The sequence below is a fragment of the Arvicanthis niloticus genome, chromosome 9, assembly GCF_011762505.2.
Source record: "Arvicanthis niloticus isolate mArvNil1 chromosome 9, mArvNil1.pat.X, whole genome shotgun sequence".
Classification (NCBI taxonomy): Eukaryota; Metazoa; Chordata; class Mammalia; order Rodentia; family Muridae; genus Arvicanthis; species Arvicanthis niloticus.
In genome coordinates, this window is record NC_047666.1 from 31,958,778 (window position 1) to 31,986,156 (window position 27,379).

At 43.5% G+C, this 27,379-nt stretch overlaps 1 protein-coding gene across 3 annotated transcripts; it reads right to left on the reverse strand.

Moving 5' to 3' along the window:
- Rbsn (rabenosyn, RAB effector) lies at positions 1-26,501 on the reverse strand. 3 transcript variants are annotated; one of them, XM_034511728.2, is made up of 12 exons: positions 26,254-26,501; positions 23,232-23,545; positions 19,801-19,941; positions 15,281-15,381; positions 14,368-14,413; positions 14,108-14,263; positions 11,595-11,836; positions 10,026-10,096; positions 7,057-7,143; positions 6,223-6,325; positions 4,377-4,481; positions 1-3,614 (listed from the first exon to the last, which is right to left on the reverse strand). In XM_034511728.2, exons 2-12 carry the CDS (start codon positions 23,374-23,376, stop codon positions 2,466-2,468), a joined length of 2,346 nt encoding a protein of 781 aa, XP_034367619.1. In that variant the 5' UTR covers positions 23,377-23,545; positions 26,254-26,501; the 3' UTR covers positions 1-2,465. The 3 variants fall into 3 exon arrangements, with proteins under 3 accessions (XP_034367619.1, XP_034367618.1, XP_076796248.1); XM_034511727.2 differs by having other exon boundaries at positions 14,108-14,269; XM_076940133.1 differs by lacking the exon at positions 26,254-26,501 and adding an exon at positions 22,559-22,605 and having other exon boundaries at positions 14,108-14,269; positions 23,232-23,375.
- Between the last annotated feature and the right edge of the window lie 878 nt (positions 26,502-27,379).

Sequence of the window (27,379 nt, forward strand, 5' to 3'; positions counted from 1 at the left end):
TCATGAACATGTTATATTTTTTAATAAAAGCCTCACATAAATGATTATTTTTTTTAATAAAAGCCTCTGATACAAGGCCCCAGTGTAGTGCATGCGTGTCAATGACCATCTTGCTGACAGTCATCATGATTACCAGCACACCGTGCTCCTCTAGTCTGACCTTGTACAGAGGCCAATTCCACAATTTGAACCGCATGGTATAGCTATGCAACATGGCTCATGATGACTTAGAAAGATGTTTTAACATCTGACAACAAAGACATGATGTGTGGTTAAGTGCAGTGAGTAAGGCTCCAGTTCCTTAGTGTGTTAGAAGGGAACAGAGCAAGAAGCCCTTCTACTACGAACAGGACCTACACCTAAGGGATCAGCCAACACCTGTCAAGAATATGCTCCTTCACTGATGAGGTGGAGCTTGGGACCTTGGGAATCATGAAGTATTCACACAAGGTAAAAAGCTGGCACTGTGGTTCACTCACAGGCCAAACACACCTGCATGGATTCTAGGAAGTGATATAGACAAGGGGTAGACAAGTCTCTCTTGTTATATCTCTGACTTTCAGAATATGGTCAAAGAGGAATTCAATGAGAAAATCAGTAAAACCTCCGGGATCTGAGTTCACTTGGTTTAATATTCAGTTGGGACTTAAAGTATAGCTGTTTAAAAGCATTTGTTTTCTCCATGCTCTCAGTCAGACTGCTACTTGGGGTGAGTTCCAAAAAGGGAGTACATTTAATGAGTCACTAGCTAATTAAGAAACCCAGTCTTATAAGAAAAGCAATGTCTACAGTTGTACCACCCTGAACACCTGATCTGTGTCAGGAAAAGTAATGGTGAAAACCAGTATTCAGCTTCATTCTTGTGTTAGGGCTACCTCCTTTTCCATCAGACAAAAGCAGACCAAGCAGGTGGGTATGCCAGGCATGCCTGAAGACTGGGCTTTAGAAAGAGAGGAAGCCTGCCCAGGTAACATAAAATGCCAGAACAGCCCATGACACCAACAGAGCTGGCAGATGATTGGTAATCCACTAGCAGGCCAGTAAACATCTGTCAACAGAACCCAAAGGGTCCTTACCCTCCCTCTCCAACCCTTTCCACAGTCCTATACAGGACTTCTATCCAGCCAAAGCCCCAACATGTACTAATGAACTGGGATTCAAGCTGCCAAAATAGAGCCAATAGCTGCACCCAGATAACATTCTTACCATCAAGATGGATCTTTCACCAGAATGTGACAAAAGAATTTCAGCTTATACACTAGTAACCAACAAAAAACATGGCCCAGAGTTAGCTGAAGGGAAAGTGACTAGTGGACAGTTATTCTCCATTAACTAAGGAGTATCACTGAAGAAATTACCCAGAGCTGAGCACACCAAGGATCTTACAAGGTCATCTGTCAATTGATCTGTTCCTGTAAACCAAAGTACTAAGCCACATAACTTCCCTTTCTGTCTTCTATCAAGAGTTCAAGTACTTCAGGGCTGTGGAATGATCTCAGGCGGTGCCTCAAATGTTTCTGATTCTCAGTATTCGAAGTAGTAAAGTAACATCTTACCAGTTTCTCAGGTCAGGATAAACCACAAGGAAGAAGGCTGACTAGAGGGCCTTGGAAGTTACTAGAATTTATCTCCTGACTCAGAAGTGTTCCATCACCTGTTAATACTCCACAGAAGCTTCCCAGTCACAATTCCCAAATCAACAGGCCCTTGAATGTGACCTATAGAGTGGTTGTTCTACCAAAGCCCTGGAAGAGGTTTCTAGGGGATCAGACAACTGCACAAGTAGGAACTTCTCCCAAACCACAACATCCACCCAAAAGTTGATCACTACTATCTCATAGTCAAGCTCACGCTGACACCACCAGCCCACCACCCTCACACTTGGGAACTTTACTTCCTATAACTGGGAGGGGACAACACTGGCAACATTCCTGCCACCCATGAAATGAGGCACTGGTCCCCACTGGGTCTAGACTTTTCCCTTCACTGCAGTATCTCCCTACGTGTCCAGGAGACAGTCCGAGCAGAGACATACTGAAAGGGAGCAACCATGTCAGGACAGACTTCTGCTAAGCCCCTGCCTATCTCGCCAACAGGAAGGGGTCTGTCAAGGGCTACCCAATAATACTGCATAATGACCAAGAACAGTCAGCAGAAAATGGACTAAGAGGTGCTCAGGAGCCGTTTCTGCCCTGGCCCAACAGAGCTGTATCTTGATAAATAAAATGGTAAAGTACCCTGAAAAGGGAACACTTCATTAAATAATAATAATAATACAGAAAGACCAGCACATGAATGCCGATTTTTTTCCTGTTCTTGTTCAACTATAGTGGAAATGCCTCAAAGTACACAGCAAGAGACTACTGTTTCCACCCCCACCTGTGTGCGTTCACATGCATGCCCATCTCCTCCTACCACTTGATAGCCTGCTGCCCAAGACTCTGCCCCATTCCTGCCCACTGCTGTCAGTTAGGGCCCCCCTTCTGCTTAGCCAGGGTGCACTTCAGCTCCCGGAGGTTCTCCATCAGAACCTCCACCTCATCCATTCGACCACACTGCTTGGCATCAAAGATGTAAGCCTTGATGTTCTCAATCTGCTGCAGGAGCAGCTCTTCCTCAATGTGTTCCTCAGCCTCCATGCCACTATCACTGTCTACCTCGAAGGGGTTGGTGCAGGGGCACTCTTCAAAAGGGTTTCCAGGGGCAGCTGGGCTGGCAGGCCTGAGATGGTCATCCTCATCAAAAGGGTTGGGTCCTGGACTGTCTGGGTCAGTGAAGGGATTCCCTGCCCCCAACTCTGCCACCTCCTCTTCCTCAGCATCTTCCTCAAAAGGATTGTATTCTTTGGTGACAGCAGCTGGAGGTCCCAGGAAAGCCTCTACAGCAGCAGGGCTGATAGCACCTTCTGTAGGGCTGGAGAGGTCTTCTTCATCAAATGGGTTGAGAGAGGCCTTATTACTTTGCTGTGATATGGTGCTCTGAGGGAGGAATTCCTGGCCAAGGGCTGGGGGCCCAGACCACAAATGGATGGGTGCTAGAGCTGAGCCAGGTGAAAGGGTATCAGGAGCTGTGCTGCTCTGAACTGGGGAGGAGTCCTGATTCAAGGAATAGGCAAGATCAGTGTGAGGCCCTTGGCTGGGCTCCAACTGGAAGGGTATAACTTCTCGGAGTTCTAGAACACGAGTTCGTGTTTGCAGAGAGGCTGCCAGGAACTGCTCTTGTTCTCGTTCCAGCTCCCTCTTGCGGAGCATCTGTAGCTGCTCCCGCTGCAGCTCCTCTTCCTCTGCCTGCCTCCGGGACAGCTCAATGGCCTTCGCAGTCTGCTGCTGGTCATATTCATCCTGCAGCTGCCGCAGGTTCTCTTGAAGTGTGCGCACCTCATCTGTGCGGCCTGCAGCCTTGGCCTGCCTGATGAACGATGTAATGTTATAGATCTGCTGGAGGAGAGGGTCAGGGTCTTCACTCTGTCCCTGACCTTCTGACAGTGGGAGCCAGCCCTCAGCCTTTCGCAAAGGGGCAGGGATGCCTGGAAGAGACCTCACGTCTCCATTGGCTGTCTGAGATGCCAAACCACTCTGCCTTTCCTCAAGCTTCCTCCGGGACTCCAGAGCAGCCTGCAGAGACAACACACATCACCAGGGTCACCAGGGTCACCAGGCCAGCAGCCCTCCCTGTCTGCTACCCTATATGGTCTCAGCAACACTAAGACAATTCAACTGCTGAAACAAGGGCAGGCTTAGATTTTAAAGATAAAACAGTGTAAGTTGAAAAGATTCCTTCCCTCTTAGTTTCATCGGCTGTACACTTTTCTTAAACTTCCAAAGACTGTCACCCGTAACTCCATCAAGGTTAGAATTTCAGATAATACTAAGACACATTGTTTCCTATTCTCATTTTGGGTTTTGTAGTGCTAGGGATAGAACCCAGGGCCTCAGGCATGCTAAGCAAGTATTCTATCCCTGAAGTTTAAAACAACACCCTCATTTTCTTGTAAAAAAAAAAAAAAAATAATACAGCCTCGCTATGTAGCATAAGCTGGTCTGGAACTTCAAATCTTGTCTTGGCTTCCTGAGGGCTGGGATGCAGGTGAGTACTGCTGCATCTCTATTGTCTGTTTAACAGTATCCATTCCGAGGTCTTCTCCTGAACCTTCCTGCAAGCCTAACAGAGAGAAAACTGCCAGTCCTGTGGTGGTCTAGACAGGAGAACATCAGCACAAATACTAGATAAAACTAGGCAGGACTCAGTAAGAAAACAACTGTCTTTCTAAGGCCATAACAGAAGCCAGCTTGAGATGGAGAGACTTAGCAGTCAAGGAGTAAGCAGGGCATGAGAGCAGGGATGCACAAGCCACTAGGTGCCTGAGCCCCATGCACCTGTCTCTCCATGGTCCTCTTCTGCTCCAGATCCTGCTTCCTTTTCTTTTTCAGTTCTTCAAACTGTTCTTTGGTTGGCAGTGACATCAAACCCAGTAACTTTTCCTGTAGGAGGGTAACAGACAATTTAGATTTAAGTGTTTTGGGGAAGAGGGGAGAAAAATTGGACCTTAAGCCTTATACACTTAAGGCAAGCCACTCCAACCATTGACAGGAAAGACATACATGCTAATTGGCAGTCACCTTTCAGATGGACCCACCTTTTCCTTATGAGATGGTCACATCAGATCAGATGTCCCCCAGACCTGTGCCAGCTTCTTTCTGAAGCTGTGCCCTGAGCCAATCCACCCATATCTACCTAGGCCCCAGCAGTCCCTGGTGCCCCTTTTCTTTAATTACCACCCTTAGATGTCTCCCTATGTCATACTCTCTAACATAGCACATTTTAGTAATTTGTTGCTATGCATTCACATTCTACCAATGGAAATATCCCCTCCTGGAGAGAAGATGAAGGCCTAAAAGTCATGAAACTTCAAGAAATTGACAGGACTCAAAAAACTAATGGAAATTCTAAGATTCCTGGCCTTCCTTAGATATGAGCAAGAAACAACTGCCAGGGGAGAGGAGTCCCCTTACAGCTACTTGCACCAAGTTATCCAGGGACTGTAACAATGCTGAAGACGGCAGAGGTAGAGAAATGCAACTCAGATCTAGTCACCTACATTTAGTCGGCTGCTCAAGAACCATTAGCCAATGGCCCAGAAAGAATCCCTGATGAGAAAATATCACTTATCACTAATAGCAAAATTAGAATCCATCAAATCCCCAATTAAAATGAAATAGTTCAATAAAGGATATCAGACAGAGCCACAGTGGCATTCCATGGCCAAAACAAGCATAGAAGATTCAGTAATTAAAACGAGACACAGAATTGCAGGAATGTTTGTGAGGACTGATCTTCCTTGTCCACTTGAGTGGATTTAGAATTGAAACACACCTCTGGGTGTGTCCAAAGGGTCTTTCTGGAAAACTTTGAGGTGGGAAGACCCACTCTGGTGTGGGTGGGTCCAAACTAGGCTCCTGAACTGAGCATAAAGGAGAAAGCAAGCTGGGTACCAGCCTTTACCTCTCTATGCTCCTTAACTCCAGATACAACATAACCAGTTGCCTCACGCTCCTGCCACCATGACCCCACTAAGGCAGACTTCACAGCAATGAGAAAACTAATACAATAAACTAGTTATAAAGATTGCATATAAAAATATAGAGGAAAAGAAATTAAGAAAATACACCAGAATGAAGAACAATTGTATTGGAGACAGAGGATTAAAATCTATTTTAGGCACAAGACCTGTGTGTGTAGAGATGGCTCAGGAGTGACAAGGACCTGAATTCCATTCCCAGCTCCCACATTAGGTGACTCACGTCGGCTGTGACTCAGACCCAGGGCATCCAATGCCCTCTGTGGATTCTGGAGCACTTATACTCACACGTGCTTCAACCACATACAGACACACATACAAACAATCTAAAGGAAAATCTAAAACCAAAAAACACTAGACCTTCCGCCCCCACTCCCCACACACACGAAGGCATGAGGCAGGGGAGACTAGCGGGGAAGTCGGAGTCAGCAGGAAAGGAAGGGGATGAGAGTGGGTGATGGGGATGAATATGGCCACAAGAATTGTATGCATGTATGAAGTTGTCAAAAAATTTAAAATATCTTTACTTTTACCTAGGTTTTAGCTTTTCCTCCAAATGTGGAATTCATAATTTTAAGAAATAAAAAGTGTATCAACAGAAAACAAGCAAGCTACACACTTATGTCACCCCAGCATGGCTTTACCTGCACAAATAGTGTAGCTGAGTATCTGATCATTCTCTGTAGCCGCAAAGTGTTTGGGTGTGGTGAAGGGTCTTGTTTCAAACCCAAGGTTAAGATCTTCTTACTATATTGAAACAAAGGCATCAGTGTAATGGTTGCTGCCAGCCTCAGAAACAATGAAGTGTCTGGAGCTGCCAGGCTTTCATACCGTGAGGATGTGGAACAACACAGAAGAAACTGAAGTATCCCCTCATAGCAAGGCCCATTCCTTTCCCTCTGGCTACTCTAACACAGCATAGAAATATGGTCAGAGAAGAGGCCATAGGGGAAAGCCTAGTATCCCAGGTCAATAGAGGGTGTGGCAGCCAAAAATCCATACTCTCATGCTTTGCTGTCACTGTCTTTAGATATCCAAGACTTCAGTCATGCAAAGAATCTGGGTTTCTATCAAAGATTCTCTCTATGAAATGGAAGTGCTAACCCTGACCTGTCGCATGAGGACAGGCACATGGGTAGTTCAGCACACAGCAGCCAGCTCCTAGTTCTTTATTATTAAGGATCATCGGACATCTTTTTCTTTGGTCCCTTGTGTGCTAGAGGCAGAACCCAGACCCTTGTACCTGCTAGGAAAGTATTCTATCTCTGACCTATACCCTATCCCTAAGCACTCCAAATCTTTAACCAGAAGCTACAGAAACATAGTAAATAACAAAGCAGGCCCCTTCCCTCCTCCAATGTTCATACTTTCACCAATGAGTAGATAATCCCAAATCTACTCCCCATCACAGTGTCATCAAAACATCACCTCTTTCCCATTAGCCAGCAGAAGAATGTGACAAATGTAGCAAACTTTACCTTAAAGCGTCTATTAGCTCGTACACTTTCTGCACTTCCACTCGAAGGTCATTGGCATGCTCCAGACTGTAGGTCGTCTCCCCAGCACTAAGGAGAAACCATAAATGTTTGACCTAAGTTTCATGGTGCTAACTTGGGAGCACAGTGTTTAAGGTCTCAGAGATAGGTGGTTAATGCTAAGCCATTTTAGACTCATGGAGACAATGCAGTAATCAAGAAGTCATTTTATTGTGCAGACACCTCAGGGACAGGCCACTGCCCCGGTCTCTAAGAACCACTTGTTTTTTTTTTTTTGTTTTTTTTGTTTTTAAGATGTATTTTACTATTTTTAGGTATGTATATGGGTGTGGGTACAATGCCTTTGTGGAAGCACAAAGTGTCAGGTCTCCCAGAGCTGGAGTCACGGGAGTTTGTGAGGTTATGAGCCGCCTGGCACAGGTGACGGGAACCTAACTAAGAAAGAAGCAGTACATGTTCTTCACTACTGAGCCATATCTTCAGCCCCCAAACACCAGCTCTTTGGCTCACCAACAGAACAAATGCAGCTGAGTTCACTCTGCCTCACTTTTCCTGAGCCATCTCTCACTGTATCTCATAGGATGTATAAAGTGACTTAGTAAATGAGCCAATGAAACTATACAAGGCCTGGAAGTTGCTTCGCTTTTTACACTCAGCTACTCCTTAGGAAGAGTAACCATGCAGTGGACAGGAATCCTGAGCTACACCATCTACCCAACACTCTACCTCACACATAACTGCCCCACACTCTGCCCCACACAAGCACACATCTGTCCCACACTCTACATCACATATACACAACTGCCCCACACTCTGACTCACATACACACAACTGCCCCCCCCACAAACTGCCCCACACTCTGCCTCACACACACCACACAACTGCCCCACATTCTGTCTCACACACACACAACTGTCCCATACTCTGTCTCACACACACATACAACTGTCCCACACTGACTCACATACACACACACACACACACACCTGTCTCACACTCTGCCTCACATTTGATTTATTATCTTTTGTGTCTGAATACTTTTATGTACATCAATGTTTTCAACATTCACCCATGTTGTAGCATGTACTACATTATTGTCCATGCATTAAGATGTTATAGATTTAATTATGAACTTTGTTTATTCATTTGTCAATTTATGTTTATTTGGGTCCCCCCTACTTTCAACTCTTTATGGATAACACACTTTTTAATTTTTTTTTTTTTTCTGTTTTTGAGATACCTTCTCATGTAGTTCAGGCTGGTCTTGAACTCACCCTGTAGTTGAAACTGGCTTTGAATTTCTGATCTTCCTGTCTTCACCTCCAAGTACTAGGACTACAGACATATGTCAACATGCCTGGCCAGGAATAGTGCACCTTTCATAATTGTGTGTGTATATATACACATGTTCATGTGTGTATGTATGAGTATAACTTATGCTAGGTTTTATGGTAAGTCTGCATTTAATTTTTTGAGAGACTGCAAAATTATGTTTCTGTGTGGGTATTTCTTCCCTCTGGAATTTTATAATTCTGTTTCTCCACCCCCTGACTAACACTTGTGGCCACCACCTATTTCTTATGTATTTACTGAGTATGTGTGGTGCATGTGTGTATGATGTGTGCAGGCTAATGTATCCATGGTTAGTGTCACCTCTCCACATTCCCTGGCTGGTGGGGACAGCCCATCCTGAGCACATTTCCACATGGCTAACATCCAGTGTTCCTCCAGAGACTAGCTTTCTTGGGCTTCTCATCACTTCATTTATTCACGGAGCAAATGCTCTGTGAGCATTAGTTCTGTGCCACACACCATTCTCCTTCTATTTTGTGACTGAGGCAGCAGACAGAGATGATGCCTGTCTTGTGGACCATCATCAAGGGAGCAAGAATTGAAAAGGCCAACTCCAGCATGACAGTGCTCTGAGGGAGTAAAACTGATGTGATGGACACTGTGAAAATTATTTCAGGCCTCGGATAACTTTTTTGATTTTCTATGAGACACTTAGGACAGAGCCTTCATCCTAGCTACTTAAGAGGCTGAGGCAAGATCCTTGGAGCTGAGGAGTTCAGTATAGCATGGTTCCATTTAAAAAGAAAAACAAAATCCAAACCAGACAAAGCTTCCTTGCCCCCCACCCCACCCCTTTCTCTTTCTTTTTTTCTTCAAGACAGGGTTTCTCTGTGTAGCTCTGGCTGACCTGGAACTTGCTCTGTAGACCAGGCAGGCCTTGAACTCAGAGTTCAACTTGCCTCTGTCTCTGACAAATCCAGACAGATTTGTGATTCCTAGGAAGATGGCAAATTGCTTATAGGTCTGAGGTTACTTGCCAGAGTGATAAAAATATCTGAAATTAAGATAGTAGTAACAACTGAAAGTAAAGTAACATCACCTTGTGATGACACTATTATGAACATCACTGAACTGTTCAATAAAAAGCATATAAACCACATCTTAATTTTAGAAAAGAAACTCAAGACAGGCTACATCTGTCCAGTGGCTCTGTGTGCCCACCTGTGTTCAAAGGAAATTCCTGTTGTAATCCCGACATTACAATACATTATTAAGAGGCACTGTGGCAAGCTGAGCAGAAGATGGGCTGCCCTTCCTCATCTGATTCCAAGTACTCCAGTGAGCAGTGGCACGTCTGGTCTGAGGCCCTTGCTAAATCTACTAAATCAGAATGGACCTAATACCTGAACATGGTCAAAATATCATGTGAAAATAACATGTGTCCAGTGATATACAAACGTGAAAAATCAGAGTAAGATCTATTTTCTTGGCAGAGCATGTGCTAAGCATGGACAAGGTTCCATTTCATTCTCAACACCAAAGAGGGGAAAAAAAGGTAAACAGATAGCTATCTCCATTGTCAGCTAGTGAAGAACCAGCTTCACCAGCCAGATCGTGTTCACCACTGAGTCAGAAAAACCAGAAAGGAGTGGCTTACTTTAAGGATGCTGCCATCCTGATGTATTCGGGAGCTTTCTGGTCAACTTTCTCCATGCAAAGTCGAAGTTTCTAAGAACAAAAGAGAAGAGATGAGTGCTGCACTGGAGACAGAAACTGTGACCTAGCAGCCACCCTACATCAGAGACATATATAAAAGGCTACTTTTAAAACACTGGGATTTTTTGTTTTGTTTTGCTTTTTACTCCCTTATTGTTAGTTCCCTTATGGATTGACCTATTTTCCAATCAGAAAATCTTTCAGGAAGGAAAGAACACAGGGTGAACCTTTTGACCAGATGTTTTTGAGAGGCAGTCTTTCAGAGTACAATTTGTCTAGACAGGGAAGAGGAATCAGCCACTGTTCTCTCTGCCAGGTGATGCCAGCCAATAGTACTAGCACATGACACTGTCAGGGCCCTCTTCAAAAAGTATGTAAATATACATAATGGCTATTTACAAAAAAGAGATACCAGGTCACAATCTCTACACAAGACAGAGGATAGCTACAGCTACACTCAGAACTGACTGACACCTCTGGCAGTGATAATATTTATATGGTGGAACAGAAGCAGCCACCATGACCTATAGAGATCTTTGGTGGCTATTCAGTGCTCGCTGAGAAAACACATTCCTCCTTGTTTAAGAGTTTTGCTCAAGTAGCTTTCTCTGCCCAGGCTGCTCGGCCGTTCCCAGTATCCTTCACTTCTCCATTTGTCTTCCAGACTAGTTCTCCTCAGCCCACAGTGACATATCACCTGGTCATTAAGAGGCTGACCTAGCATCATTCCCAGAGGTTTTTTCTTTTTTCTTTTCCTCTTTTGTTTATTTATTTTTGTTTGTTTTAAATAGGGTCTTACTATGTAGCTCTGGCTAGCCTGGAAGTTGGTATGTAAATCAGGCTGGCATCAAACTCAGAGATCTTCCTTCCTCTGCCTCCTAAGTGCTGAGATTACAGGGGTATAACACCATGTCCTTTGCATACTCTATTTCTTCTTGCAACTAATAATTAATTATTATTATTATTACTAATTCTAGAAATGTACTAGAAATGGAACCTACAGCAAGAGATCTACCACAGAGCCACATCCTCGTCTCTTATTCTCAGTGTGCCTCCACTTAGGTGCTCTGGGATCACTGGAGGCAATGAAGACTAAGGCATCTGAGACCCAGAAGAGACTCTCAGCTGATAGGCAAAAAGCATACAAGCCCTGAAAATACATACAAGCTCAAATTGATAAAGACTGAAACTCCCAAGTGGGTTTCCCGGGACCCTTGCAACCCATGGTTTACTACACCTTCAGCTTGTCTTCTCCACAGAACCTGGCCATGCAAAGGACAACTGCCCTTCCCACTTGTCTTGGGCCTCCTTCCTTTCAAGTAGGTAAGGGAAGGTAGGAAACTAAGTTTGTTACTACACACCCAGGATGACTCTCTGACTCACCCAGGGCCCTAATTAGGAAATCATACCATGGCCCTCGGATGGGAAATGATTCAAGGGAACAACTTCCCAGAGCATTCTCTAGAATCTACAAGCAGGCAAATGGCCGAATCTGCCTGTCATGTGTCACCTCATAGAGCTTCACAATGTCAGGCGTGTGCTCCTTCTCGTCCATCTGCTGCTCTCTCTTGAGCAGCTTGTCCTTGCAGTGTGTGCAGCAGCGGATACGGTCATCATCCTTCTCATCCAGGACTGAGCTGACACTGCTCATGCTACTGATGCTGCCCCGGCGGGAGCCATGGACACTGTTAGGTGACTGGCTGGGGCTGGTGTGGGTGCTCAGGGAGTCCTTGCTGGCACTGGTGAGCTTATCTACAAACCACAACAGACAGGTAGCAGTGACCCCTCAGCAGCCACTTATCCCACACCTTTGACTGTAGCACTCAGGCCACAGATGTGACTTAGGAAATAGGAAGAGCAAACTTCACCTCTGGACAAGAAGAACCTTCTCTGGCACCAGGGGTGAGACTCTGGTGGGAAAAGAAGTGATCAGGTCCAAACAACATGTGGTAACCTGTCTTTAGGCTCAGAAGCCTGATCATAACCTGACCATCCCATACCTATACCACACTCCTTTGCCCCATTTCTCCACACAATCCACATTCTCCAGACACTTTGCTTCACAGCCCTCCTACCAGTCCCTAACATCCAGCTCTCACTCTCCATTCTCTAGGATGCCTTCTCTGGCTCCCACAAGCAATATCTGCCCTTCCTATCACCTCCCATTACCCATCTGGAGCACACTCCTTTTTCTCCTGTCCAACATCTGTATGTACAGAGCTGTCCTGGAGTCTGCAACTGTTGGGTAGAAACTGTCTTACACTCACAGCCCTAACATGGCCATCAAGACCACCTGACAGACTCTGCCAGGTAATAAGCCCAAGAGCAGAAAGGTGAACAGTGTCCTGAAAGAAGGTTGGTCTCAAGGAGAAAGGAAAGTATCAAGGTAAAGTAAGCAGACACAAGAACTAGACAGAGAAAAGTGACTTTGCCCCCATGCTGTCCACAGGCCTCATAGCCAGGTGTGTACAAATAATAGAAGTCTTTGGTATTGCTAATCTGTGCTAAGAATAGACCCCAGATTCTTGACCATGCTGCACCCTAGCTTTCCATCAGCCATGTGTAAGCAGCTGAGTCACAAAATACGGGAGTATCTCGTCCTCCTGCACTTTACAGCTTTGTTCTTCCAGGTCTCACCCATGTCCTGCACACGTCCCATTGCAAGTCTATCTCCTTAAACCTACTCAGCTCTGCTCTACTGAGTGCCAGGATTCCTTGATGTTCTTTACTCTGCCTAGAACACCATCCTTCCCCACTTCCTTTACAACCATTCTCTTTCAAGGTACTTCTTTAACATCACTTGCAGACCCTACGAATCCATGCTTCCTTTCACCGGAGCCTCCATGGAGCTTAGCACTTCCCATGACACTAGTCTTTCTGTGTGACAGGGAGATTTTATAAGGAGAGGGACAGGCACTCTGCTTATTTTTCAAAACTTCTTCCAAAAAACTCCACTGCACTTCTAGGCAAAGGTGACAAAGAGCTGCTCCACCTCTCCTTTATGAAGCAATTGTGTGTGAGCCTCTATCTCCCCTGCTAGATCCTGAGTTCCTTGGGGAAACAGGCAACGCCTTACAGACCAGAAATGTTCAAATAACACTTGTAAGGCAATCTAACTTCAACCTGTTTTTTTTATAGCTCTTACACTAAGTATGCTTTTTACTCTTTTTTTCACTTTTGTTTTGAGTCAGGATCATCTCATTCTATAACCGAGGCTCAAACTTAATGCTAGTTCTTCAGCCACAGCCTCCCACATGCCAAGGTTACAGGCAGGAGCCACTAACCCTAGGTCATCTTACATCTGCTTGTTTGGTTTTACTTTGAGACCAAGCTTCACTACGTAGCCCAAGCTAATAATTAACCATCCTGGGACCTTCTGATTCTACCTTCTATGTGTGTACCCACCCAGATGGTTTTTTTAAGAAGTTGCTCCTTTTTTTTTTTTTTTAACTAAGAAAAATGGGAAGAGACTATGTATGCCTTTCAAAGTCTAAAATAGTTACTATCTGATCTTTTATTTAAAAAGATAAAAAAATTTCAGGGCCAGATGGTGGTGGTACACACCTTTAATCCCAGCACTTGGGAGGCAGAGACAGGAGAATCTCTGAGTTGAAGGCCAGCCTAGTCTACAGACCAAGTTCCAGGACAGTCAGGGCAACACAGAGAAATCCTGTCTCAAAAAACAAAAACAAAACCACATAAACAAAATTCTCAGGGCCAGAGAGATCGATCATCAATTAAGGGTGCTTGCTACTCTTGCAGAGAACCCAGGTTCAGTTTTCAGAACCCATTTAGCAGCTTACAACCATCTGTAACTCCAATTCCTTTTCTGAAAAGAAGAAAAAGCTCACCCGCCTGTTTCAGGCCACTATATCCTTGGGCTCTAGCACAGTGTTGAGGCTGCAGTGAATTTAATGAACTCAACAGTAGGTGAAGAAAGATCCTGTGGGCCATTAACTAAACAAGGCACACTCACTAGTCTCAAAAGAGACCAGGGCCCAAACCCACAGCCACATCACCTACTTGCCAAGGGCAGGCCAATGAGCTCCATACACTTCTTGCACATGATAGACCCACAGAGGCGGCAGTGGTGACGGCGGTTCCGGATGCTGAACTTATTCCCACAGTCTGGACAGAAAGGAACATCCTGGTCATTGACCCAAGGTACCACGGACTTTTCTATTGCTTTGGAAGAACAAACCAAAAAAAAAAAGCAGCTCAGCATTCTGGAGTATTCTGAGAAAATCAAAATGGAATGATCATGAGCAAAGGTCTGGACTTACCTCTAATCTTTGAAGTCTCAGTATTTGTTCTGTCAAATGCAGTAAGCTAAGCAGGAAAACACAATGCCAAATTGAGTTAATCAGTTGAGGGAACACTCTATATTTTTTGCCACTCACACTCAGCAGGAAACGTATATTCAAATTTCTTAAGGCTCACTGGTCAACCCCAACCCTAGTTATCAAAATAATTTTATTAGGGACATGTTAGTTTCATATCCAGAAGGACTCTCTTGTCACTTACCAGTTTTACCAATAAACAGGTGGACAGGATGGGATATGGGAGCTACTGAAAGCAATGGTGAACTCCTGACTTTCCAGTCTTCCTAGAAAATAAGACTGGCCACATACTTCTGTCCACAAAGTCACCTATAAAGAACATCCCTAGTCTGGGACTTAAGTTGGTGGCAGAGTATTTGCTGGGACACCACAAAAGTGAAAAAGAGGACTATACCTACGAATGCCCCACAATCCGGATACACAGCAAGTGTATCTAGGATCAGAGTGCAAGCCAATCATGGTAGTGCTACAAGTATACTCTAAAATGACAGGACAGAAAGGCTATCCTAGATGCCCCACGACACACACTCGCGCTAGCCCCTACTCGATACTCAGAGCTGGACACCATGTTTGTGTCATTATCAATGACATTACACACTGTGCCCACTGAGTGATTACCAGGGACAACTCCAGAAGTTTTACCACAGCAAGTGGAGGTGCTGGGCATAAAAGGGGAGCTGGGCACTTAGCAAGTCTACCAGCGTGAGCCATTCACTTCAGGAAGGCCAGCCAGGCCACCTCTCCTCAATATTCTCTGCAGCTCTCAGAATCAGACACTCATCACTTACATAACACATGCTACAAAAATTGAGATTTCTACAAAACGTGTACTTACAAAACAAACTACAAAATTTACCTTTTCCAACCTGATTATTAATTTATTGACTTCAACAACATAGTGGTCAATTCTTGCAGCACGATGTTTTTTGAAGTCAGAAAGATGGCTTCTCACAGCACCTAAAGGGGAAAAGAAGATAAGTGATATGTTAACGATTATGATGGAGTCTCTCTAGATCCTCAATGAATTGTAAAAGAAAAAAATCTTGCCAAAATTTCAATAACTAGAAAGGAGATGAAAGGAATTTCATTACAATGTTAACCCTGGCTCTTGGAGACCCAAAGTACAATATGAGAGATCTCAAATCATAGTAAATAAGTTCTTATTAAAGTTAGCCTGAGCCCAAATTTTAATTCTGCTACATACTATGTCACTTTAGACAAGTTACTTGACTACTTTTATGACTTAACACAATGTAGCTTTTTATCAAACTAAAAACAGTCCCTTTTCAAAAGCAGGGGGTGTAGGAGGGGGATGAGGGGGTGAGAAGGTGTGGTGGTGGCTCACACCTTTACTTTAGTCCCAGGGAGTGGGAGGCAGAGGCAGGCAGATCTGAGTTTGATGGCAGCCTGATCTACATAATGAGTTCCAGGATAGACAGGACTACACAGAGAAATAAAAATACTACTAGTATAAGACTACTACTAATAATAGTAACAATAATAATAAACCCTTCTCAAAATGGGGGTGGGGGACCAGTAAGTGGTAATGTATGGCCTTAGAACAGTTACATGGATACTTCCCTCAGTTTAGCATCTAAGAACTAGCAGAAATGTTCCCAATACAAATGGAACCAGATGGTTTTTTACCTCAGTATATCTGAAACATATATTACCTCACTCATTTTTTTGTATCGAGGACACTTAAATCCTACTTGCCTGGCAATTTAAGTAGTACAGTACATTTTTACTTATGGTTACATGCTGTACCACAGCTGTACTCTCCTTGTTTGAAGCCTCTATGGACCATCTCCACTCTGTACTCTCACTCATCCACGTTTATCTTTCCTAATCATACACTGGTATCTAAATTTTAGTCTAGAAGTCTTATGGATAATTATAAATAATAACTTCTAAAATTTCCATTTGACCGTCCACAATTTGCATTTCTTTCCATTGTTGAATTGGGCAGGTTAATCAGAAAACCACTCTAGCAATTAGGACTTTTGCAATTAGAAAATAATCTATCACAAAGTATTAAAATTCACTTGTCTGAAATTTCTCCTTTATGCTTCTAATCAGCTTTCATATGTGATTCATAATTGCTGATATATATCTGTAGTGGGAGTAGACCTCTGAATCCTGGCCAGAGTAACTCCATTTTGCAGTAAGCCATTGAGTGACTGCAGCAAAACAGGCCATCCTTCCTATGGCTAGACACTGCTTGCTGAGAGCAGCAGAATTCCTAATCAGAGCAAGGACATGGTACATATAAACATGTACGCCATCAGTTTTGTCTGTGCCTTCCTTCGTCTGAACCTACAGCACCACTACTATTCTAACCCCAGACAGTGCTCTGAATACAGCTTTGCATTAACTCTGCTGCAGACTGAAAGAGATATGAAACAAGAGCTTGGGCTGGAAAGAGGGGTCAGGAGTTCAGAGCATGCAGTGCTCCTGCAGGACCCAAGTTCAGTTCCCAGCACCTATAACTCCAACTCTAGGTATTCTGACACTCTCTTCTGGACCCCACAGGCAACTGCAGACATATGCACACACTCACATACAGACACACACAGTTTAAAAAATAAATAATCTTTAAAAATTAAAAATAAAACAGTATCTTGATGGGTAGAGGGTTAGAATTTTTGGTGATGCAGCTTCAACTCACCCATGTTCCTGTAAATAACCCCCAATAAACTCATTTATCTCACCAAACTGGATTGGTGGGAACTTTCTTTGTTCTCTGTCTGCACCCTCCTTATTTGAAGTGAACAGATGTTTCTTTTACAGATCCCCAGCAAGTTATGTAACAATAGCTTTATCCATAAAGCCATTTTCTTCTACAGTGATAAAAATGTTTTTGCATACTCACAGAGCAGCCACTGACCACAGAAGAATACTGCACAGCTGAAGTGCGTGCAGATTCTGTTTGATTCATTAATAAAATTTCAATAGGTACATATGGCTAGTGGCTACTGAACTAGATAGCACACTTCTAGAATTCAATACCACCTTCCCCAGTGGCATTAATAAAGATGCAATCAATGACCCTGGTAAATGCCACTTCCTTTCTTAGGGCCTTAGTCTTCTCATGTATTTTTTTATTATTTTATATTTGTTTTTATTAATTTTATTTGTGTGTGTATCTATGTCTCTGCATGCCATGTGTGTTGTAGCAGTCAGAGTAAGCTATCTCACAAGAACATAAAGTAAACCACTATCAAAGAAGCATTAATTAACCACTTCATGGATAGAAAGTACTTTATTGGGCTAGTTATAAACCCCATTGTCAGAGTACATACTCAGCACGGATGAGACACACAGATGCTCAATTAAGTATTGAATGAACAAATAAATGAAATGAATTGATGAATTTTACCAAGCTTCTGACTGAGATTCAATCCCAGCAAACAAAATTAGCAATTGTTATCATTCCACAGCTAAATAGTATGTAAGATGAGACACTTTAGTTCAGCATGTGACATATTTTTGTTAACAGCTTTACTGATATGTAATTATTATACATATAATTCAATTTTTAAAGTCAAGTAATCCTGCCAGACATGATGGTGCATGCTGTTAATCCCACATTTGAGAGGCATCAGCAGGCAGATCTCTGTGAGTTCAAGTATGTTCTACAAAGGGAGTTTATGACAGTCAGGGCTACATAATAAGTTCCAGTCTCAATTTAAAAAAAAAAAAAGTGTCATTCTAAGTATATTAATTCAATGTTTTAGGTTTTGTTGGGGGATGAGGGGAAAGTTTTTTGGATTATTTACAAGATTGAATAATCATAAGAAATGTTAGACTATTTTTATCAATCTGAAAGTAGAGTAGAAGCCAGGCATAGTGGTATGCACTTTAATCCCAGCACTCAGGAGGCAAAGGCAGGCAAATCTCTTGAGTTCTAAGCCAGCCTGATCTATATCGTGAGTTCCAGGACAGCCAGGACTACATATAGTGAGACCCCATCTCAAAAAAAGAGTTGAGCTGGGAATGAGTCTCTGTAGCACAGCACTTGCCAGGCCCTCAGGGTCTAGTCCCAGCACTTTCAGTTAAAAAGTAACTAAGTGAGTGAAGTTATAATTATGCACATCAGTGCCTCTCTGTGTCAGATAACCTGAAAGGAGACAGATCTGCCAATGGGGTCTGAGGCTAAGCGGATACACGCAAGCCCAGAACGATGACACTTTGCTGCTGTAGTTTAGCAACTATTTGATCCTTAGCAGGTTCCTAGAGACTAGGACACTCAAAGGAAGGCACATATACAAAGCATTTACCACAGTGCTGAACTTAAAAGAGATCTCAACTCTTTCCCTTCCATTTTCTCTCCTTAGCAGGACATAGGCCAATAAAATGCTGAACCCTGAAGGTTTACTGATGCTTTCTAAGTCAACTCCTAGAACATTACCTAAAACAGTTAAAATAAGAGGGTGACCTGTTGGGAAGAAGGGGTTCAGTGGGAGAGGGAAGGAATCAGAGAGGATGACAGAAGAGGGGTGTGAAGATTAATCTTGGCTATCAACTTCACAGTATCTGAATCAACTAAAATCCAACCTGCTACACACTCCTGAGAGAAATTTTCTTAGATTATCTGAAACAAGAAGATCTGTCCTAAATCTGGGCCACATCTTCTGGTGGCAGCCCACATTAAAGACTAGAAGAATGCCAGTGGTGGTGGCACACGCCTTTAATCCCAGCACTTGGGAGGCAGAGGCAGGTGGATTTCTGAGTTTGAGGCCAGCCTGGTCTACAGAGTGAGTTCCAGGACAGCCATGGCTACACAGAGAAACCCTGTCTCGAAAAACAAACAAACAAACAAAAAACCCAAAGACCGGAAAAACAAAAAAACAAAGACTGGAAGAATGAACTTTGCTTTTTAGTCTCTTTGCCCTCTATCTCAATGGCAAATTCATCCACCCTGTTGCTGCAGCAGGCACTAAATCCAAATTCTTCAGGATTCCAACACAGACTGAAGACCAGCAGCTCTCCAGGAATGCATCAGGTTGTGACTACAAAGACTAACAACTACCAGATTCTCAGCCTTTCAGTCTTGAGACTGCCATTTTTGAACTACCAGGACCATATTCTATCTGTTCCTTTGGAGAAGCCTGACTAATACAGAGAAAATATAATCAAAGTGTGTGTGTGTGTGTGTGTGTGTGTGTGTGTGTGTGTGAGAGAGAGAGAGAGAGAGAGAGAGAGAGAGAAAGAGAGAGAGAGACAGACCTCGAGGGAGAAGGGAGAGAGACAGAGAGATACTATAAAATAAAAATTTTAAATTGAAAAAAAATTACCTAAAACAGGTAATGTAATATAATGTATGTAATAATACACAAATATAATAATAATGAATGTAATAATAAATGTTCTTACCAAGCTCTTGGGGTTCCCACATGTAAGGATCAACCCCACCATAGCTGAATGATTCATATCCTTGGGTCCCTGGTTCCACTCGGTCATCTCCTTCTCGTTTTAACAACTTGTTTTTTGCTTTCCTAGCCTTCTGAACAAGATCTTGAAGAAATAAAACAAATAGCACAAATGAGTTCAAGACTTTACAAAAATAATCAACCTGACTTTTAAAATACACAAGAATATTCAGATCTCAAAAAATATACAGCAGTAAGTAAAGTCCTTCTTATCAACTCCACAGAAGTCAGGACCAGCAGAATGCTGTTCATATTTTCAACATACAGGTTAAGTTGCTGCTTACTCCCAAGTTTAACAGTCCATCTGAACATAAAGAGCCAAGTCAAATTCAATGAGGGAAGCAGGATGGTGAATTTTTGCTTGCTTTTAGACGGGGTCTCTCTATACAGCCCTGACCATCCTGGAACTTGCTACATAGATGACACTTACCCTGAACTAGCAGACATCCACCCAGCTCTGCCGTCACGATTAAAGGTGTGTGCTACCATGCTTGGCACACATCTTCATTTTGCCAACAAAACTGAATTATCCTAAGCAAAAAAGGCAGTCTGTGCCATTTGACCACTCTGGACAATAAAGGGACTGTCTAGCAGAGTTAATGTAGTCTTTCCAAAGGAGCCCAGTTAACCAATCCATGCATCTTTGAAAACAAAACAGAAACTACAGTTAATTTTCAAACACCTTTTCCTCTGCCTACTGTAAAGGGGCTTAAATACAGCTGAACCAGAGTCAGGGCTCAAACCCCTAGACACCTTTCAGAAATGGTGGGTTGGTCTTATCTGTTTAAAACTGCCTCCAAGAGACCAGTGAAATAGCTCAGCAGGTAAAAAGCACTTGCCACCAAACTTGAAGACCTGTGTTTGATCACCAGAACCCAAATGATAGGAGAGAACTTACTCCAGTAAACTGTCCTCTGACCTCCACATATGTACCATGGCACATGCCTCAACCAACACAAAATAGATGAATAAATGTAATTTCAAAAAACTGCCACCGGGCAGTGGTGGCGCATGCCTTTAATCCCAGCATTTAGGAGGCAGAGAGAGGTGGATTTCTGAGTTCAAGGACAGCCTGGTATACAGAGTGAGTTCCCGGACAGCCAGGGCTACACAGAGAAACCCTGTCTTGAAAGGCTCCTGGGCTGGAGAGATGACTCCATATGGTTAAGAGCACTCACTGCTCTTCCAAAAGTCCCAAGTTTAATTCTCAGCACCCACATGGCAGCTCACAACTGTCTAATGCTGTCCCAGGTGTGCAGATGTACATTCAGAAGAGTACCTATATCTATATAAATAAATATATCTTTAAAAAAGAAGAGGGAAGAGGAGGAGGAGGTTCCTGTAGGGGGCTGGAGAGATGGCTTAATAGTTAAGAGCATTTGCTACCTTTCAAAGGACCTGAGTTCAATCCACAGCATCCACAACCATCTGCAATTCCAGCTCTAAGACATTCAATACTCTCTTCTGACCTCCATAGGCACCAGACATACAAGCAGGACATATACATACAGGCAAAACATCCACATTCATAAAATAAAAATAATAATTTAAAAAATAAAATGTTACCATGCAAGTCTGAGGACACCTCTAACCTTTCTACAAGCTGGCCTAACCAGGCTTCTGAGTAGCATGGTATATGACTGAGGTCAGCAATGCCAGGATCAGAAACTCTTTGAAAACTCTTTGGTCGTTCACAGGAAGCTTAGATAATCTTTTTTGGGGTTTCTCCCCCACTCACCTCCCCAACCCTTCTGGAAATTGCAATGTATGCTGTAATCAGAATAGAGGGCCTTTTATCATATGCAATGCCCTGTAGAAAAAGCTGCAGTGGACCTCCAGGTGGTCCTGGGTATGGGTTCCATGCCTATTTCTGCCAATTGTTGTTCGGCTTTGGAAACATCACTGTACATTTTTGAGCCACAATTATCTATAAAATGACACCAAGCATGCTTCCTGGAAGAGTCAAGTGACATGATGATGCATATGAAAGAAACTGCAAGCATTACAAAGCTCCACCCTTTCCTGTACTCTCTTAGCAGTTCCTGGTTCTGCTTTGGTGTCTACAGTCAGGAGTTTCTGGACAATCACAGCTCTGAGGACTCTAAAAACATCTGACTTCATCATGTCTTTGTATAAAAGTTGCAACTAATGCTATGCTGATATTCAACAGGGTTGTTCTGTATAGCTTAGGCTGTCCTGGAATTTAATCTGTAGACCAGGCTATCCTTGAATTCAGAGATCCACCTGCCTCTGCCTTCAGAGTGCTAGGACTAAAAACAAAGGCATGTGCCATCACAGCCTGGCTCTTTTTTTTTTTTTTTTTTTTTGAACTGAAAAAAAGAGTATGGAAGTCCAGGGACAAATATTTGATTATAAGAAGCAAGCAAGTTATGTGTCTGGAGGACAGAGTGCACTAGAAATGCTATGTAGTGGTTCAGCCCTTCTCTCCACCCAGTAGATTGTAAATCCAGTGTCCACACTCTGCCTCTCGTGGCCTCCAGAAATGCTACCAACTGGGAGATGCAACTTAGCTCACACATGGAGTGAGAGATGTGACTTAGCCACTAGGGAAGTGAACTCCAGAGGAACAGTGACTTATTTGGAGGTTAGAACATTAGGTATAGTCAACATTACCTTTGAAGATTTTTCTATAATTGGAAGCTTTTTTAAAAAAATTAACTTTGGGGGTTGCTTTTCTTTACCTTCAACTGTTACATTCCTTTTCTGGGCTGTAGATGGCAGGGTCTAGCTGGCAAAGGAATGATGGTAGAAGGTTTAAATTAGTGACAGGCAAATGGTGTGTATTAGGCCTCCACTTTTTTAGCAAAAAATAAGCATTTTTGCCCAAACCATTCCAGCTGAAGGCGAGATAATCTGAGTAATCAGTTAGAGATGCAGATCACAGTGGTAAATTTGTTACCTTAAAGATAGGCTTACTCCATTTGAGTAACTTCAGGTAGGCTATCTAATCTCTCTGAGTCTGGTATCTTAGACAGAAAAATAGAACCCACAGTAGCATAGATGTCATATAGATTAAATAAGATAAATAAGGACTAGGCCTGGGAGTGCCTGCTTTTAACTTCCAGCATTCAGGAGGCAAAAGTGGGCAAATAGATCTCTGTGAGACCAGCCTGGTCTACATAGTGAGCTCCATGACAGCCTAGTCTACATAGAGACCTGGTCTCAAAAAAACAACAACAACAACAGGTAAATAAATACACAGAGAATCAACAACACAGAAAACAAGCATTAGATATCTGCTTGTTATTATTATTATCAGATCATAACCAATCGGAAATATGAAAGCCTGTAAATCTATTCCATTAACTAAGGTCCCTTCAATAGAATGAAATGAGAAAGACCCTCGCTTCTTACTTTTAATTTGCCCTTTGACATCACGATCTTCCGAATGTTCTTCCTCATAATGTGACTGAAGTTGATAGAAAGACTGAAGGTCCTTCAGGCACAAAGGGCACAGGAAGCCTTCCCTCACTTCCCCTGGGTCATCAAGAGACGCCATAGTTGTGCTTCTCTCAACCAAAGGAAGGCAGGAACCTCATGCCAAGTCAGCTTGATTCCTCCCAAGGGAGCAGGATTCTGGCAGTGTTAGCTTGAGCAGGCAGCATTAGGATAATTGGGAAGTGACATTGTGGCCTTGGATGAGATTTCCTCTCTTCAGCAGAAGGAATCTAGGAAAAACAAATGTCAATTGAAGCAAATAAGCAGCAAACAAAAGGTTTCTGTTTTTCCCACAGTTCAACAAAGGCACAAGTTTGTAACAAGATTAATGTTTAGTACAAGTTTGTGAAAACAAACTGTTTCTCAAATCCTTAGACCAAGATAAAACCCAAGATATGAGAACAGCTCAGAACACACTGGTAAACCAATGAGGCAGAAAGTAGAGTCCTACCGAGAAGCAAACAGGATCCCAGGGCATTTCCTTTAAGGTCATTTTAACTGGTCCAACTTCATTATTTGAAAAAAGTTTTTTTTCTTAGTACTAAGGATATAACATAGAACTAGCACATAGTAGGCAAGTCCCTTACCACTAATTACACCTGGTCCTTTTTGTTGTTCTTGTTGTAAGACAGGGTCTTGCTGAATTGCCTGGACTGGTTTATATTCACTCTGTAGCCTAGGTAGGCTCTGAACTTGTGGAATTGCAGGCTTAAGCCACCAGCACAGCCAACACCATGGTTTCCACATCATTTTAGTCACTGAGGAAAATATGTAACATACTTTTACTCTGCCACATATATTGAGCTCTTGGTAGTTGTTAGGCACATGTGCTAGAAATACAAAGGCCAGAAGCTAAGTGTAATGGCTCATGACTATAATATCAGCACTCTGCATGTGGAGGCAGTCAGGAGGAACCTGAGTTGGAGACCAGCCTGGGCTTCACAGTGACATTCTGTTTCAAGAAACCAAAACAAGACCTGGCAAGATGGGTAAAGTGCATGCCATTCAGTGGGTAAAGTATATCCCCCTAAGTTTGATTGCTAGGACCACCCTAAAGGTAGAAGTAGAAAATCAACTCCCAAAGGTTGTCCTCTGATCTTCATAATCTATACCACACCTAAGTGTGTGCACATCATACACACACAAAATAATTTAAAAAGAGAAGGAAGTGGCATCATACATACACACAAAATATTTTAAAAAGAAAAAATTTAATGTTATTTTTTAAACACCTAAAAGAAAAGTAACAAATACAAACAAAAAACCCTTTCAACTTTCCCTTAAAGAATATTAAAAAAAAAAAAAAAAAAATCAAGAGCCAGAGAGTTGGCACTTGCCACCTACCCTGAGATTGATCATCAGGACTAAATAAAAGTGGAAGGAGAGACTACATTTCTGAAAGTTGTCCTCTAGCCTCCACACACTCAGGGACATATGCATGCCCCTTCACACAAAATAAATGTATTTTTAAATTAAGATTAAAAAAAGAATGAAATAATCAGTGCAGCTTGGTGATAAGTTCCAGCACTTTGAAAAGGCTGAGGCAGAAGGTTCCTCACTTGAACCTAGGAATTCAAAACCAGTTTGGCCAACATAGCAAACTGTCTCTTAGTTTAGATGAATGAATGGATAAAATTAATGAAAATTATATTTTGCATTTACAGTGAATTGATGCATTTACTAGATTTTATAAACTAGAACAGTGGGGCAGCAAGTCTAATGTTCTCTGCGCTTCAACAGAAAAATCTGATACTTAAATATTTCAGGACTTAATAACTTAAATTTTCTTTTATTGGACCACAGCAAAGTCACTGTTAATGTGACCTTGAAAGACTCCTAACCATAGAGAACGAGGATAAAATCATTTCACAAAAGCAAAGAAATCTGTTTCCAAGACCTTGGAGGCCACATATCACAGCAGACAGTGGGGGAGTTTGTGTAGCTAGACTTATGGTGTGCTGCAGCGGACACAGAGGAGGGTACCATCTGGTCCTCAAAGATGAAGGGTGGCAGCAACTCAGAAAATAAATAAACGGGACACTAGTTGCCTGTTGTTTCCCTTAATTAAGAAATCTGACAGGTGTGGTGGTGCTGGCCTTTAATCTTAGCACTCTGGGAGGCAGTGGCAGGGAGTTTGAGGCCAGCCTGGTTTACATGACAAGTTCCAGGCCAGACATAGGTACATAGTGAGACCCTGTCTTGAGACTAAATAAATAAATCTAGAGACCACACACATGCAGACCCGTCCAGAAAGGTATCTCAGGCATTACTTAAACAGCCAGCGACAGGTCCGACCGGTTCTCTCACCAGCCAGTGGCTGACAAGATCCTCTGTGACAGCCGCCTCCTCCCCGCCTGCACTCATCCTTAAGAAAAAGTCAAACAGAAGCTGTCTCCATCCACCCTGGCCACACATCGCAGTTCAATTCTCACCCTGGAGAAACGCCCTTTACACAAGGCAGGCTCCGGCCAAGGTGCCTTCACAACAGCTGTCTCGGGGTGCCAGAGACTGCACAGAAGTAAAGTGACTAAATAATACAAGACCGCAGCCAGCGAGGAGAGCCTGTGATTTTCGCCATCACCACGAAAACTCGGTGGTCTAGCGCAGTATCTGACACACACACACACACAGGGGAGCGGCATAACAGGGCTCCATGAATGAAGTGGGGGACCCTAACATAAAGTCACTTAATTATGCGCCACCACAAACCACCGAAATCGATGCCGTAACCAGAAGCCCAGTTGTGCAAACTCTCGCATCAAGACTGGATTGAAAAACCCAGCCGTGGGCAGTGTAGAGGTCCGCACGACCACGCGCACCCGCGGGACGCGACTCTGCGGGCGCCACGCAACACGTCGCTGACAGAGACCCGCGGCTGAGGCCCGCAAAGCCTCATCTCCCAACCGCATCGTCATCTCAAACCACACGTCACACCCACCTCAGCCACCGCCGCGCTCCCTGTGGCAGCTCCAAGCAGGGCGACACCCTTCCTCACTCCCTGCCGCTTCCGACAGGCAGCCGGCAGCCTGCTCTCCACCTCCGGTCCCGACTGTCGGCCTGCGAGACTCCTCAGAGACTGGCGGCAGCCATCGCCATCGGCGGCTCGGCGCTCGACAGGCGTGCCAGGGCAGAAACCGGAAGACAGACTGACACGCGGCGGTCGAGCGCCGATTCCTCGAGTGTACCGAACCTAGAAGAGGATGCTGCGCACGCGCTGATGCAACGGGGCGGGCCCAGTAGGAGGAGGTGGAGCGTGTTAACTATGAAGTTCTCTTAGGTCCTAGCAACACACAGCAGGCTTTGTGAAGCCTATCACTCGCCCTTCACCCACCCTATAGGTGGGGAAACTGAGGCTTTGGCTTTTAAATAATGTGCCTGCAGCGCTAACTTTATTCAGAAACCATTAAAAAGTTTCTGAGGTTTTTGGAGATATGCTACAATGGCTATTCTTCCAAAGGACCCAGGTTTGAAAAACCGCTTGTCTGCTACCTATGCCCTCTTCTGGCTTCCATGAGTTCTGCACACGTGGTACACAGACATGCAGGCAAAACATACAAAATTTTGTTTAAAAAAAAAGTTTTTTTTAAAGTTTCTGAGTGTGAAAGACTAAGTTATGTTCAGCATACTGAGGAGACAGAAAGACGTGGAATTGAGTCAAGGAGAGTAGAGACGTTGAGAAGGCGTGTTAGGGATTGAAAGTTGGCTCAGTTGGTCCTGGCTGGGGCTCAATCTCCACCACATGCCCATGCCTGTAACCCCAACACTCTAAAGATGGAGGCAGGAGAACCAGAAGTTTAAGGTAATTTTCAACTATATAGCAAGCTCAAAGCCAGACTGGGTGGGATACATGAAACTCCATCTCAAAAAGTGTACCGATGCTTTGCCGGCCTCAAAAAGCATAAAAAGGAATAGGGTGGCTAGATCTCTGCAAAATAAGTGGCATTTACAAAAGACAGTATAGCAGATCAAACCTCATTTGTTTTGAAAGCAATGGCAGCATGCCAGGCAGTTTGTGGATAATTATGTAATTATGAAAGTCAATGGATTGGCTACTACTGTTGTGT